General features: G+C 50.3%; 1 protein-coding gene across 2 annotated transcripts; it reads left to right on the forward strand.

Annotated features, from left to right (window-relative positions):
* The first annotated feature begins 6,805 nt into the window (after nt 1-6,805).
* IL1RN (interleukin 1 receptor antagonist) lies at nt 6,806-12,980 on the forward strand. 2 transcript variants are annotated; one of them, XM_007197402.2, is made up of 5 exons: nt 6,806-6,853; nt 6,993-7,044; nt 9,047-9,135; nt 10,272-10,384; nt 11,651-12,980. In XM_007197402.2, the coding sequence occupies exons 2-5, from the start codon at nt 7,031-7,033 to the stop codon at nt 11,864-11,866; spliced, it is 432 nt and encodes a 143-aa protein (XP_007197464.1). In that variant the 5' UTR covers nt 6,806-6,853; nt 6,993-7,030; the 3' UTR covers nt 11,867-12,980. The 2 variants fall into 2 exon arrangements, with proteins under 2 accessions (XP_007197464.1, XP_007197463.1); XM_007197401.2 differs by lacking the exon at nt 6,806-6,853 and having other exon boundaries at nt 6,921-7,044.
* The last annotated feature ends 1,536 nt before the right edge of the window (nt 12,981-14,516 follow it).

The raw sequence follows: 14,516 nt of genomic DNA on the forward strand, positions 1-14,516 counted from the left end.
ATTTGCCAAAGGCCAGACAGCCAGTATAAGGGGAGGAGCTGGGCTTGACAGCAGACAGTCTGTCTCCAAACCACTGGATATGCTCTAGGGGTATGGAGATCAAATGAGATCAGGGAGCGAGAAATGCTTTGTAAACCACAGCAGTGATTCCAGGAGCAGCAAACCTTCGCCCTTCCCCCAGTGGGTGTAACAGTCTCCAGTGGGGAGCGTTAAACTGTTAACCCATGGTCTTATGTATTTTTCAAATGTGTAAGGGAAGATGCAACTCTCAGAACCAGACAGTGATATGCTGTGAAGGAATCACTATACTTATAAAAGGTTCATTCCAAAATATTTTAAGCTGGTACGTAGTAGGTGCTAAATAAAGTGTATAACTTGAACTGGATTGAATTCAGGAGACAACTGCATGTAAGTCCAGTGAAGACACCATGTCTCCTGGGAGGAGGAACCACATTCTCCATCTAATGCCAGGAACATGGGTGGTACCACTGACGCCAACCAGAGAACGGAGATCTGAGAAGAGAGAACCTCAGTGAGATTCATGGTTTGACAGAAGAGCTGGGAAAGTGAGGACAGAGACAGGATGAAGATAGAACCACTCTGTGTGTATTCTGCATTACCCTGGACAAGCCATTTACCTCACTGGACCTCTGTTTCCTCTCTACACTGCTGACTTTATAGCTAATGGGTGTGAAGAAGGGGGAGGAGGTGAAGAAGTAACAATGAAAAGGTAAATCCTTTCTACGCCCTAAGTTTGAAAACAATTTTAAGCTACTGAATGTTGACCATATCTTGATTACATAGTTGGGGGAAATTAAATATGAATGGCTTAATTAAAAATTAACTTGATTAGAATGAGAGTGATTGATCAATATTATATCTGCTATAGTCTCTTTTCTTGAGTGGAAGACTTACTAAGGTTTTGGGGTCCTCTGGTGTGCTTTACCTATATGTCTATTCATCTAATAAAATGGACAACATCTCTGCTACTAGGCTAAGTGGCAAGGTACAATGATTGATAGTTAATTGTGCCTGTAATTTGCAGCACTAGTCATGAGGTGGTGCCAATACCTTCTAAGGGTTTGTATGATAAGGCAATCATCTGTTTTCCAGGGACAGAGGGGTTTCCTACGATGCAGGGCTTTCAGTATTAAAACCAAGAAAATCCTGGAAAAACTAGGGCAATTGGCCACCCTAGTCCATAACAAGGTAAAGAGGTTTCTCTTTAACCTATGTAAGGTCTTAGAATCATCTTTTCTTTACTGGCAAAAAAACCTCCTAAAATTTCCAAACAGTTATAGAATAAATCATTGCTCTGTAAGATGTGAGTTCAAACCAAAAGGAACAGCATAAGAACAAATATAATTCTTGTTCCTGTGCAATGAAGCAGAGAAGAAAAAATGTCACCTGCCTCTCTGGCAGGACTGCAGTGTAGGAAGAACTGGATTCAAATCCTGGCTCAGCCAGGATCTGGGGCAAGTGATTTAATCTTTCTGAGCCTCGATTTCTTATTCTACAAAGTGAGTATAAGTATATCCCCATCTTGAGACTGGGGGTACATATACCTGCCTTGCACAGCTATATGAGGACTAAATAAGATCTGTATGAAAGCGTACGACACAGAGGCCGAAACACTGCAGGCAAGAGACAGAATAGTCCCCTCCCCCAAGTCCCTGTCCTTCCCCTTCTCCTACTGCCTGCAGAGAAGCTGCCTTACAAAGCTAATCAATCATCAAAGCCCAGAAGGCAAGAGTAAACATGTACCTTGGAAAAACATAAGATAACTAGGTAAATAATGGCTTTCAATGCAGATCCATATCAAACCCAGAAACTGCTGGAACAGAGATCATCTTGGAAAACTCTGAACCTCAGAAAGGGTTCACAGTGAGTTTACCATTTACATCTGGGAAGAGAGCAAGCGTCTTGTAGAGCAGCAATCAATCACAGTTGGCTTTATACACAGTCTCCTGACGTTGACCAGCCAGGACAGCCAACTCGGTCATTCTGATGGCTGCAGCTTGGTGGGCAGAGATGCCCAGGAGAACACCTGTCTCCAAACCTGACCTGCTGCTGTAGGGAGCTTCTAATAAACTAACAGATTTGGCTAAAATTGGCTTGGCTGCCTGGCAGGGCAGGGTAGGTGGAGGTTGACAAAGAGAAGACGGCAGATTATACTATGGGGGCTTGTATTTCTCATCCTTTTTCCTCCTCTTTGCATTAATACATTTACTCATCTCTTGGAGAGAGTAACGGGAGCCTTCGTGCCATTATCTTAGTCAAAATTTACAGAGTTTGGACAATAGCACTGCCTGTATTGTGTGGTATGTGCTGTAACACTCAGGCATTCAAGAATTGGCTGAAGATTCTGAATATGAGATTTAGCCATTACAATGTAAGGTGCACACCTGTCCGCCCAAGCCTGTTGCTTAGGTGTTTCCCAAGGACACTTGGATGACAACAAATGCAGCTCCAGGAGGCACAGCTGGAAATGCACCAAGATTCATTGATGTTTCCTGATAAACGGGATTTATTGGTAGGGATTGTTTCCTGGGAGGGGGATGGGACCTGTGGGGTGAGCCATTTGGGCTGAGGAGGAGGAAATTTGGAGTTGGGAAAAGTGGGGACAATTTCTCTCTAGAAAGACGAAAGAGGACTCAAATCTCCCTGTCCCCTCAGGGTGCTGGAGCCAGGAAGAGCCCGTCTCTTCCCAACTTCGCACTCAGTGATGGGGGTGGCTTGAAATCATCCGTGGTGGGCGTATCTATACCAGAGAAACTGGCAAATGCTACAAGTCAGAACTCCTTTTGGAGATCCCGCTGTCAACATCCACTGCCAAGATCAGGGTTACACCACTGCCCTGCTTTCAGGTTCAATCACCCCAAAACTCCGTCCAAGTCTAATCCATCTGGTCGCTGTTACCAGGATGGTCTTAATAAAACAAATATGACAGTGTCACCCTCTGATTCAAGTTTCTTTTAGATAAATTCCCTGCTCCTTGAAGTGGAATTAAAGGCCCCTCCTTCCCTGGTTCCTGCTCAACTTTTCAATCACGTCTTTGGGCAGACTCATGGGGCTTGGGGGCGGGGGAAGATGCAGTTTGTATTTTATCTCCCACTGAGTAGGAAGGGCCCCCCCCACCAGACAACCCAGGTTTGGGCTGGGACCCTGGAGCGTGAGAAGTGAACAGAAATGGATTTCCCGAAGCCCAGTTCTGACTCATCTCAAGCCGTGTTTGGGTGAAGTCACCTGGGGCTGCCGTGCTCCTGGCCTCAGTGCCCAGAGGAGGCAAAAGTGAATTGTCTCTGGGTACATACAACATCATCCAGAGCCTCAAATCATCCCTACAGTTTTTGCTACACAGTGTCCAGCAGTTAATAACAAGTAATCAGGCATAGGCAAGGCAATGTGTGTACCAGAGAAAAACAGACAATAGAAGGAGACCCAGTGGGGATTCAAATAATGGAGTCAACAGGGGCAGCCTTTGTAAGAACCCTGAATGAATAATAGGATCAAGGGTGTAAAGGACAAGATTGCAACTTTTGGCAGAGAACTAGAAACTCTACAAAAAAGGAAGCAAGTGGAAATCCTAGAACTGAAAGATGCCATTAACTGAAATTGAGAAAGAGCTCGCATGTATTGAACACTTCCTACATGGGCAGACTGCCCTGAACACTTTACTGGCATCAACAATGAAGGTTCACCCATGTGGTCTCCACGGAGTCTGTCTCGTGTCACTCTTAGGACCCGGACTTAGCCTGGCTGTCCTGTTACCCTTTAAGTGGGTTTTAGTCATTTCTGTTGTCACCGGTGTCTAGCAGGGCAGGGCTCGGCACGTAGCAGGCGCCAGTATAGCTGTGATGCCTGGTGCCCGGGGAAAGTACAGGGTGCTGATTGGGAAGCAGAGTTCACTCCATGGCGTGGTCATTAACCTTAATTCGGGAAGCAGAGTGAAGAGTGAGTACTAGAAGGGAGAATACGTTTAGTCAGAGATGCCCTGTGGGTGGGCAAACATCACAGGGACACCGACTGATTTGATGAGACGGAGCCAAGAGTGGAATTGTGGCCAGAAGCGTGAGGAAAGGAAGGGGGATTCTCCTCCCCACTTACTTCCTCCCCTGCCCCCTCCCGTTTCCCCCCCCACCCCGCCACAGGAGTGAATCCCTCCCCTTTGGAGTCAAGCAGCCTTGCTGGAAATGTTGGCGGGGATCAGGGCATTGTGACTGTCCCCTCCCACTTTACCTGGGGTGATGAATCAGACATCATAACTCACTATTGTTTGAGTAGTTTCTACGTGCCAAGGTCAGGGCTAAGTACATCACGTGCAATGTCTCCATCCTCAAAGCAACCCGTAACAAGGCTTCCTTCTATTATTAGTCCCATCTAATGGATAACGAAACTGAGACCTGGAGAGCTCTGGCACATTGCCTGGGTGGCCCAGCTCGTAACTGACACAGGAGGACGCAGCCCCAAGTCGGCCTGACTACACAGCCTGGCCCCAGGGACCCCCGCCCCCATGCCCAGAAAGACTTGTCAGGCCACAGAAGGAAAAGGATACAGATCTAGGAGATGGGGTTGGGGGGAACCCAGGGCCTCTGCTCTCAGGGAGAAACCTGTTTCTTAGAATTTGGGCTGGGAACAGAGGAACATTTACCCAGGCACTGCAGTGTGGGCAGGACCTTGACCCCTTGGTCTCACCTTGGCAAGTCACTGCTCTTCTTCAATATGTAAGGACAATTTTTTTTTTTTTTTGCCGTGCCGCATGGCATACGGGATCTTAGTTTCCTGACCAGGGATCGAACCCGTGTGCCCTGGAGTGGAAGCCCAGAGCCCTAACCACTGAAATAACAGGGAATTCCCTTTAAGGACAATTTTTGAGTGACGCTGATTTAGCAATCGAGGAGTACTTCAGAAGTAGCCTAAGAAAGACAAGTAGGAGAGAACTTATCCTGGGAGGTGGCAAGCTGCCTTCTTCCCTTACAGCAGGTGTGATGACCAAGGTATGCACCCGATGATTCATAAGTGTTCCAGAAATTATAAACCCCAATTCAGCAAATACTGGAAGTGGCAAATAACCAAGCAGGTTCATACACATCTCCTCCTTTAGCCAGCCCCCCCAAAAAACAAACAAAAACAATCAACCCCCCGACACAGCCCTCAAAGGTAGACATTATTTCTTACATGTGTTTCAAAGGTGAGTAGGAGCCCTCAAGGTCGCATAGCTTGTGAGAACAGAGCAGGGGCTGTGCCTATGTGCCGTTTTGTCCTATTCAGGGAGGCGACAAGTTTTGCAGAAATGTTTCATTTGCTCTGGAAGAGGAGCTCATAAAAGATCTGAGAAATTCATTCGCAAACTTCCTCTTTAAAACATTTTTTTATCGAGGTATAATTGACACATTACATTACGTGAGTTTCAGATGTACAACATACTTATACAATTATTTTTTTTGCTTGTGATGAGAACTTTTAAGACCCACTCCCTTAGTAACTTTCAAATATGCAGTGCACCCTACCTCTCTGACGGATTTTACCCTCATTTGGACACAGCCTCTGATTGATTGGTTGAAAATAAAGTCAGACTCCTCAAGATCTGCTGCTGTAATAGGAGACCCCTGGGTGGGAGTCAGGAGACCTGGATTTCTGGCTACACCTTTGCCATGGTTGAGCTGTGTGACCTTGGGCAGGTGCCCTCCCCTCTCTGGGTCTTTCTGGGTCTTCTTCAGAAACAGTGCTGGAGTGAGGTACGATGATGCTGAGTGCCCATCCGGTTCTCAGAGGCTACAATCTGCGCTTCTGCACTAGCGTTACATTCTCCTACCATTTAGATCATGTAGGACTCGCTTCACCTCTTTTCTGTCCATAAATAGGAATATAGTTTCTTTTCTCCTAACTGTCTAGAATGTAGTACGAAAGGAAGTTAATGTTTCTTAGTGCCCACTATGAGCCGGGAACTTTTGCCTTCCAACCAACCTTCCTTCCTCCCTTCCTTCCTTCCTCCCTTCCTTCCTTCCTTCTGTCCCTGTACCTATGAGAATGACATAATCGACCTCATTCTGAGTGTGAGGAGAGAGAAGCATAGACCCAAATAAGTGACTTGTTCCAGGTCACACAGGTGGCAAACGGCAAGTGCTAGAGGTAGATTTTGGATTCATTTCCATCCCATGCTGAGTTCACCCCATTTTCCTGAGACCATAACTTCAAAGACGTCGATAACAGGAATAGGGTTGGTTTCAAAGCCCCTCTCAGGAAGTTTACTCTAAAGCGAGAGGCAGCAAACTTCAGGCCAAATCCAGCCACCACCTGTCTTTTGTAAATAAAGTTGTATTGGAACACAATTAAATTAGCTTGTTGGTTTACGGATTGTCTAAGGCTGCTTTTCAGCTACGACAGCTGAGTTGAGTAATAATGACGTACGGCCCCGCAAATTCTAAAATGTTTGCTATTTGGTCCTTGACAGAATGTTTGCCAGCCCCTGGTCCAGAGAGCAGCAAGGTTGTCCCTCAGAACACAAAGTGGCCTGAGTCTGTCACGTGTGCTGGGAGCCCTGCCACTTGATTTCTTAGGAAAGGGGGATATTTCTACTCAAATCTGTTTTTTCAAAGTCTCAGGATACCTGTCGGGCAGATGAGGGGCTTTGGCTTTCAGTGGGCTCTTCTTCCCAGGAACTCGGTGAAGGGGAAATAAAAATCTCAATTTTGGGGAAATTGCACAGAGGAAAAGGGGAGGGAATGGGTTACAACATCCCATTGCGACACTCAGCAGGGCTGAAAGTGACAACAGCAAGGTTTCTCGTTTTGAAAATGTGAGGGCGTTTCCGTTTCTCACAGTGGGACAGAGTGGCCGCAGCCTGGTCTGGGTGAGCGACAATTTTCTTTATAAGCAGCTTCTCTGGGTCTGAAATGGCAATCTCCCATTGCCTCGTGGTCACAGGATGGAAGTCTGCAGGTGTCACCACGGTTACCTAATCTCTCTCCTCCTTTTCCTGTTCCATTCAGAGACAGCCTGCTACCCCCTGGGAAAGAGACCCTGCGAGATGCAAGCCTTCAGGTAAGGCCGACCCAGCGGAGGTGGGGCTGGATGGGTAGAAAATGGAGACAGAACAGAGCCGTCCGTGGCTGCCAGGCTTCAATGAGGTTTGGGCTGGAAAGGGATGCTCGCTATTCAAGTAAGAGGCTGCCACATCCGTGGTCTTCAGAAGTTGTATTTCAAAATATCCCAAATGTGCAAAGCTTGGCTGGAGACCTGGCTGACTTCCCCAGAGACCCTGGCAACTTGGTGACAGACACGTGCCCAGGAGCCATGCTGGGGTTTGGGCCTGGCAGAGCATGCCGGGCAAAGAGGCAGAGAGGGGCGCTGTGGGCAGGGCACAGCCCAGAGTTCCATACTGATTGTTAACAGTGCCTGTCTGTGTTGATACATCAGAGGGTCCCGCTCCCCTGGGACCTCAGTTTCCCCATCTGTGACATGGGGTTAACGCTAACCCTGCCTGCATTACAGGGTTGATGTGAAGGTCAAATGCACAGATAACAGTGTGACGATGTTTTGTGAGCAGTAAAGTGCCTGGAACCGATGGCGATTGTTAAAAATTGGGTCAGGGACTTTGTGAGATGTCATCATCCCTGGCTGTAAAAATAGCAGGCTGTGATGCTGATAAAAACAGAACACTGTCTGAGTGTGGCCTCTGGGCTATGATGTCCCAGGACATGTCAGGGTGATCTCATCCTCCAACTCTGAGTTTCTCTTGCCTGAGGCTACAGGCTGGGACTCTGCATGCCTGTGTGTGTCCCAGAGAAGTCCCTCCCCCGGGGGTCTGCCTCTGTCTCCTCCCATAGGCTGGGAGCTCCAGGAGATGCTCCAGGGATGTTTAATCCCTTCAGATGGGATTCAGCTCATCCAGGAACTAAGAATTATCACAAAAGGTCAAATGCTCACTCGTGCCAGGAATTTTACAGTTTGCCCGACCCCCTCTCATTGAGCTCAGGGGTCCTCACAGCCACCTGCTGAGGTGGGTGTTGCTAGCCCCCTTTCACAGGTGAGGAGACGAAGCACAGGTCCAAGGTCATGCTGGTGGGCGGCAGGGAGTGGAGGGTCCGTCTGCATCGCATCTGGGGCTCTATTTACTGCATCTCACCGCTGCAAGCCCTGCTCTCAGCCGGACGGGTCCTTCACCAAGAAGAAAAAACCGGAAGCCAGACACAGGCCAGGGGGTGAGCTGGAGGGGAAGCTGACTTGTCCCTGGGGACAGCGGCCCCTGCCAGACCCAGAACAGGCCACTGGCCAATAGAGGACAGGCTCTGGGGACAGACCTCCGCGGTCTAAAGCTTGGAGGGAGTTAGCTGCAAGGGGCTCTGACCCTCGAAACTTCTAACCCTGTGCCGTGGGAGCCACTAGTCTTGGATGACTTAAAATTTACATTTAAATTCATGAAAAGAGAAGAAAATAAAAAATTCAGATCCTTGGTCGCACTACGTTTCAAGAGCTCAATAGCTGCATGCGGCTGGTGGCTACCATATTGGATGGTGCAGGCATAGAACATTTCTGCGCCCAGGAAGTTCTGTTGATGGTGTTACTCTAGAGCCCGCTTTGCTGAAGTAGAAGGTGACTGCCCTGGGAAACTGAGGATGAGGAGAAAGGCAAGGAGAGGGGTAGAACGCAGGTGCACGGCTCACCAGCTGTGGGAGTTGGGCCTGTCTCTTTTTTTTTTTTCATATTCAAAATATATTTCTTATTTAACATATTTTTAAGTTGTTATTTATTTTATTTTTTGTCGAATATTTTATTTGATATTTTTAAAATTTTTATTGGAGTATAGTTGATTTACAATGTTGTGTTAGTTTCAGGTGTACAGCAAAGTGAATCAGTTATACCTATACATATATCCACTCTTCTAACCAATGTTGAGCTCAGTCTCCACATCCATGATATGGGTGTGTTAAATTCTACACCCCGGGCAGAAAGTTGGACGCAGATTCAGCAAAGTCTGGGGAACACAGGAAGGGGCTGGGCACGTAGAAGCTGTTCATTACAGCTAGGTCCTTCTGCTTTTCAGAATCTGGGATGTCACCCAGAAGACCTTCTACCTGAGAAATAACCAGCTAGTCGCTGGATACTTGCAAGGACCGAATACTAAATTGGAAGGTGAGTGGTTGCAAGGAAGGCCAATGTGATGTGGGCACTGGTCACATTGCCTGGGGTCTGCAGCACTGTGGCCCAACCTTGGGAACTTTAGGTGTGATGTCCTAAACCCTGCTGGTTCTTTGTGGCCGAATTTGAAGCTGAAGAGGCCTGGCCACTGAAGGACACGTACAAGGACAGCCTCAAGAAGGCAGAGAGGGGCAGAGTCTAGGTTGGGAACCACCACCTACAGGCACCATGGTCCCAGGGCCACACCTGGGGGGCAGGGAGGGAGGGCCCAGAAGGCAAGATCAGCCCTTTCCTTCCTCTGGTGCCTAGGAAGACCCCGTGTTCCTGTGTGATCAAACTCTCACTCCCACCCAAAAGTAATACACCATCAACAAGGCTAGGTTATGTCCCTTAATCATAGACACCACATTTAGTCATGTTGCAGATCCATGTCAAACTGGATGAACTTGAACAAGTTTCACCCACTCTGTTCCTCACTTTTCTCTTTAGTAAAAGAAGAGCAGTTGGATGATGGGACGTGGGATTCTTTCAGCACCAGCCCTCTAGGATGTTTTCACGTCCCTGTTGGCTGGCTTGGTGTCGTAGGATGGCATTAGCCCCATCCCCTTGTTCTCTGCCCCCGTCTCACTCTTAAAGGGTGTGAGACCCACCTTTCCTGTCCTTTTGGTAATTCTCCTAATGAGAACTCTATACACAGAGAGGCTGAGATGTTCACTCCCTCACGAGGGCATGGAGACCACCGAGGGGAAGAGGCGGCTTCAGAGTCACCCAGGCTTCTGTGGACCAAGCCCCCAGGGCCCCACTCATGACCTCATGTGCTGTTTTCCCTGCCCATGGGCAGTACACCTGTTGACCTAGAGCGCAGGGGGCCTGGGGAAGGGAGGGAAGGCTAGAAATCACCTGGAGCAGACTCTAGGTGCCTTGGACCTTGAGGAGTAGCTAGCTAGTGTGCTTGGTTTGATCTTCTGTTTGGATGCAGACCAGGAAGGGGGGGCCTCGCTGTCCTTCTGACCTTGGGGTTTTACTTAAGGGGCTGGAAGAATCCCCCAGGGAGAGTCCCGCCTGCTGTGTCTTCGTCATCTGTGCCTCCTCTTCTCTACAACCTGAACTTCCCCTTTGTTCTTCCCCAGAGAAGATAGATGTGGTGCCCATCGAGCCCCATGCTATGTTCCTGGGGATCCATGGGGGGAAGCTGTGCCTGGCCTGTGTCAAGTCTGGTAATGAGATCAAGCTTGGGTTGGAGGTAAGGACCCGTCTCAGATGAACAGCCACCCCAAACTCGGGGGCTTACAACAAGCACAATGTGTTCTTCCTCATGATTCTGGGGGTTGACTAGGGTCAGCTGGGCTGTTCTGTGCCACATGCTGTAGCTGGGGTCCCCCCTCTGGCCACGTTCAACAGGGAACCTGGCTGGGCCTCCTCCTCCAGGCTGTCTTCCCACGGGGTCTCTCTGAGTTCAGTTGCCAGCTTGAGCTTCCTTACAACATGAGTGCTGGCTTCCAAGAGGGATTACTCCAAAAAGACAAGCCTCAAGGTGCAAGCGCTTATTAAACTTTTGCTTGTATCATACCACTAATGTCCCATTAACCAAAGCCAGTCACGTGGCTAAGCCTAGCCTCAACGAGGGCGGGGACTACCAGGGTGTGGACACCAGCAGGCGTGGCTCCTTTAGGGACCTCGATCTCTGTATGCTGCTCTCTTGCCCAAGGGTCCCCAACCCACTTGGACTTGCCCTCTTTCAGTAAAGCCAACCTCTGGGACCATTCTCTTCCAACCCTTATCTACTCAAACCCATGAGCAGGCATCCCATCCAAGACCCTGTACTCCCGTGCAATATTTCTTTTATTTTTGCGCGGGTGGGGGGGCCATGCCATGCGGCTTGCAGGATCTCAGTTCCCGGACCTGGGATTGAACCCGAGCCATGGCAGTGAAAGCCTGGAATCCTAACCATTAGGGCACCAGGGAAATCCCCTGTGCAATACCAATGGGCTACCAGCCCTGGGAAAAGAGGGCTTTGTATCAGGGGATTGTTGGACAAAATCTTAACTCAAATTGTGAGTGGCCGTAACTATGGCACTGTCCCTTCTGTCCCCTAGTGGACAGACACTTGATTGGAGTGGGGCTGCATGCTCTGTGTGGAGTAGGAGTGACCACGATAATGTGTGTAACGTCTCGCACGGACTGCGGTACCCTGCCCACCTTCTCCACTCCCCCCTCTCAGAGGTGCAAACGGGACAGACAACCAGCCTCCACAGGCCTTGGCCTCTGCTGATGGTGCCTTGTGTTTAACCAAACCTATTGGCCGAGGGCTGGAGTGACCAGATTTCCCCAAACCAAGGTGTAACCGTGGGACAGCCTCCTTGTGTCACAGGACCCGGGACACTCAGTGTCCTGCCACGGTCTTCGGGCCAGCATTTGTCCGTGGGCAATCGCGGGGCCAGGTCCTGGGGGCTGGGCTGCAGGGACCCCTCTGTTCCTTGGCTTCACCTGCCCCTCCCCTGGCCTCCAGCCGGTGAACATCACTGACCTGAGCAGGAACAACGAGGAGGACAAGCGTTTCGCCTTCATCCGCTCCGACAGCGGGCCCACCACCAGCTTCGAGTCAGCCGCCTGCCCCGGCTGGTTCCTCTGTACAGCGCTGGAGACCGACCAGCCCGTGGGCCTCACCAATGCGCCTCAGGATGCTGTCCAGGTCACCAAGTTCTACTTCCAGCAGGACCAGTAGTGGTGGCATTCAGCCTCCCCTGCCCCCGCTCCCAGCACATCCATGACTCCAGAGATGCCACTCCCTCCCGCCCGGGGGGCTCCCGGTGGTGATGGCAGCGCTCAGCGGGGCGGCCTTGGCCGGGGGTGGGGGGGGGACCCTCGGAAGGAGGTCCAGGAGCCCTGGAAACAGCTTCCTCTACTCACCCAGCCTCCACGAGGCCTCCGCCAGGTCTTTCTAAAGTGCAGATGGAATCACGGCCCCGCTGGAAGCCCTCAGGGTCAAGTCCAGGCCCCCAGGCCAGCCCCGGCTCCTCCTCCCCCCTCACCTCACTTCCTGGCCCCAGACCCCGAAGGCCGCTCGCTGACCTCCACCCAGGGGGCTCCCATTCCTCTTTTTGCAAACTGGTGCTGCTCCAGGGGCAAGAGTTTTAGGCTCTGTGGCAAAATGGAAAATAAGGGTTTCCTGGTATTTTTTTTTTAATTAAGCCAGCTTTGAGAGAGAGTCCTTTATTTGGCGATGATGTCCTTTCTGGAAGGGGGTAGAAGATTAAAATATCCCCTTGTTTAGGAAATGATGGTGAAAGGAGGTGATAGCTTTTTCTCTTTGTCTTTCTTGTTTTTGTGATGCCCTGACCTGTAAAAATGAAAAGTTAGTGGACTAGGTTGGTCCCCTAGTTTTCTTCTTTCTGGAATGTTCCTAGAAGTCTAGACGCACCCCCACCCCCACCCCGGCCCAGGCCCCGAGCGCCCTGTCCACTGCAGACCTCCTGCAGCTACCTGCAGTGCTGTCCCCTTCCCTGCCCTCTCATCAAAACCCCCCAGCTCCCAAGACACAGCACAAATGTGGCTTCTCCGGACCTCCCGGGAGGAATGAATCGCTCCTCGACCATGTTAGCACTTCCGACACCCTGAGACTTGTTTGGAAGATGTTGTGCCTCTGTCTGTCTCCCCACCATCCTGTGAGCCCCTGAGAGCAGGGACCTTGACCCCCCCACCCCCACCCCATGTCTTAGATCTCTGCAGGGCCAAGCACATGGCCTGGCCCTCAGTAGGTGCCCTCAGTGAACGTATGTTGTCTGTGTTGAGTGGAAAGTTTCCTACTCCCTGTGACTTGAGCTTTGTTTTACAATAAAACCTTGAAAACTTGAAAACTCATCTACTTTGCTGGCTGTGTTCGTGGCCTTGCCGGGCTTGGGGCAAAGAGAACTGGAAAACGGGGGTGGGGTGGAGTGTCGAGCGACAGGCCTTTCAAACCCTGGGGCTGGGCCTGGGTGTCTCTCCTCTGAGTCCTTTCCTCCTTGGGCCTCGCTGTCCTCGAATAACAGGAGAGCAAATCTCTCTGCCAGGAAGGTGTGCAACACCATCGTGCACAATAGCCTCCAACTGGAAACAACCCAAACCCCCAGCCCAGAAGAATGAACACGTAAACCGTGTACGTTCATACATACAAGGTAACGCTCGACAGCAAAGAGAATGGATAAACTAGAGCACGATTCCAGTTACATACGGTTCAAAACAGGCGGATGGAACAGTCGTGGGGAGGGATGCAGAGACACAGAGAGCAGCAAGGATGCGTCCTGCCTGAAAGCCAGGCGGTGGTCCGAGGGGCCAGGCAGCGTTCTATTTCTTGGCATGGGCGTGGTTAGGCGATTTTCTGTATGTATGTTACATTCACAGTTTTGAAATGTCTAAAAATAAAAAGCCTTGCCCCCTCCCCTCATCCTGGGCTGTGAGGGAAGGGGGCACCTGGGAAATGGTGAAATTAACAGGTGGAATGTTGAATTTGGCCCCGTGAGATGGGAATGCAGGACCGCAAGAATGACCGTTTATCAAACACCCCTCGGCTAAATAGAGTCAGGCCACCGTTGGGCGCTGTCCCTTCCTGGGATTCTGCTGACTCCTGGGCTGGGTCCCGGTGGTCCTAGAGTCAGGCCCCGCTGGGCCCAGAGCCTGCTGTGTGATTTTGGCCAAGTCACCTCCCTTCCCTAAGCCAGGTCCCTCCTTGTCCCAGGAGAGTGTTGACTTAGATTGGAGTTTTCCAAACAGAGCTCCTTGGATGCCTCTCTGAGGTTCCTGGAAACAAAGCCCATAAAAGGGAAGTGGAAAGGCCAGGCTCCGTCCCTAGAACTCAGCTGCCACCCAGCTCTCCGCTTCCCAAACTGGACTTCCCTGCAGGGCTTTATTTGAAGAAGAGATGTCATTGTTACAAACAAACAAAACTGAGCAGGTTAAAGGGCAACTGACTGGGAATTCCCTGGCGGTCCAGTGGTTAGGACTCCGTGCTCTCATTGCCGAGGGCGCGGGTTCGATCCCTGGTCAGGGGACTAAAATCCCATAAGCCATGTGGCACGGCCAAAAAAAAAAAAAGGGCAACTGACTGGAGAACATCTTTAAGATCTCGCCTAGGTCCCAGATCCTAAGACGACAGTGAGGTCGCCCCACCACTCAGCTTTCTCTTCTTCGTGTGTAAAACGGAAGGGGCCACCTGCCCCACGGGGACAATACACGATGAAGTGAGACAATATGAGTGAAACGCTGTGTGTGATAAGAGTGTGAGTGTGGCTGATGCATTTTCAATCTTGGTACAAGGAGGGCGTTCAAGGCGGAAAACCCTTCCAGGCTTCACGGTGACAATAGCAGCTAACATTTGTGAGTCTCCACAGCCATCC

This window comes from Balaenoptera acutorostrata, chromosome 12 (assembly GCF_949987535.1).
Source record: "Balaenoptera acutorostrata chromosome 12, mBalAcu1.1, whole genome shotgun sequence".
NCBI classification, from domain to species: Eukaryota; Metazoa; Chordata; class Mammalia; order Artiodactyla; family Balaenopteridae; genus Balaenoptera; species Balaenoptera acutorostrata.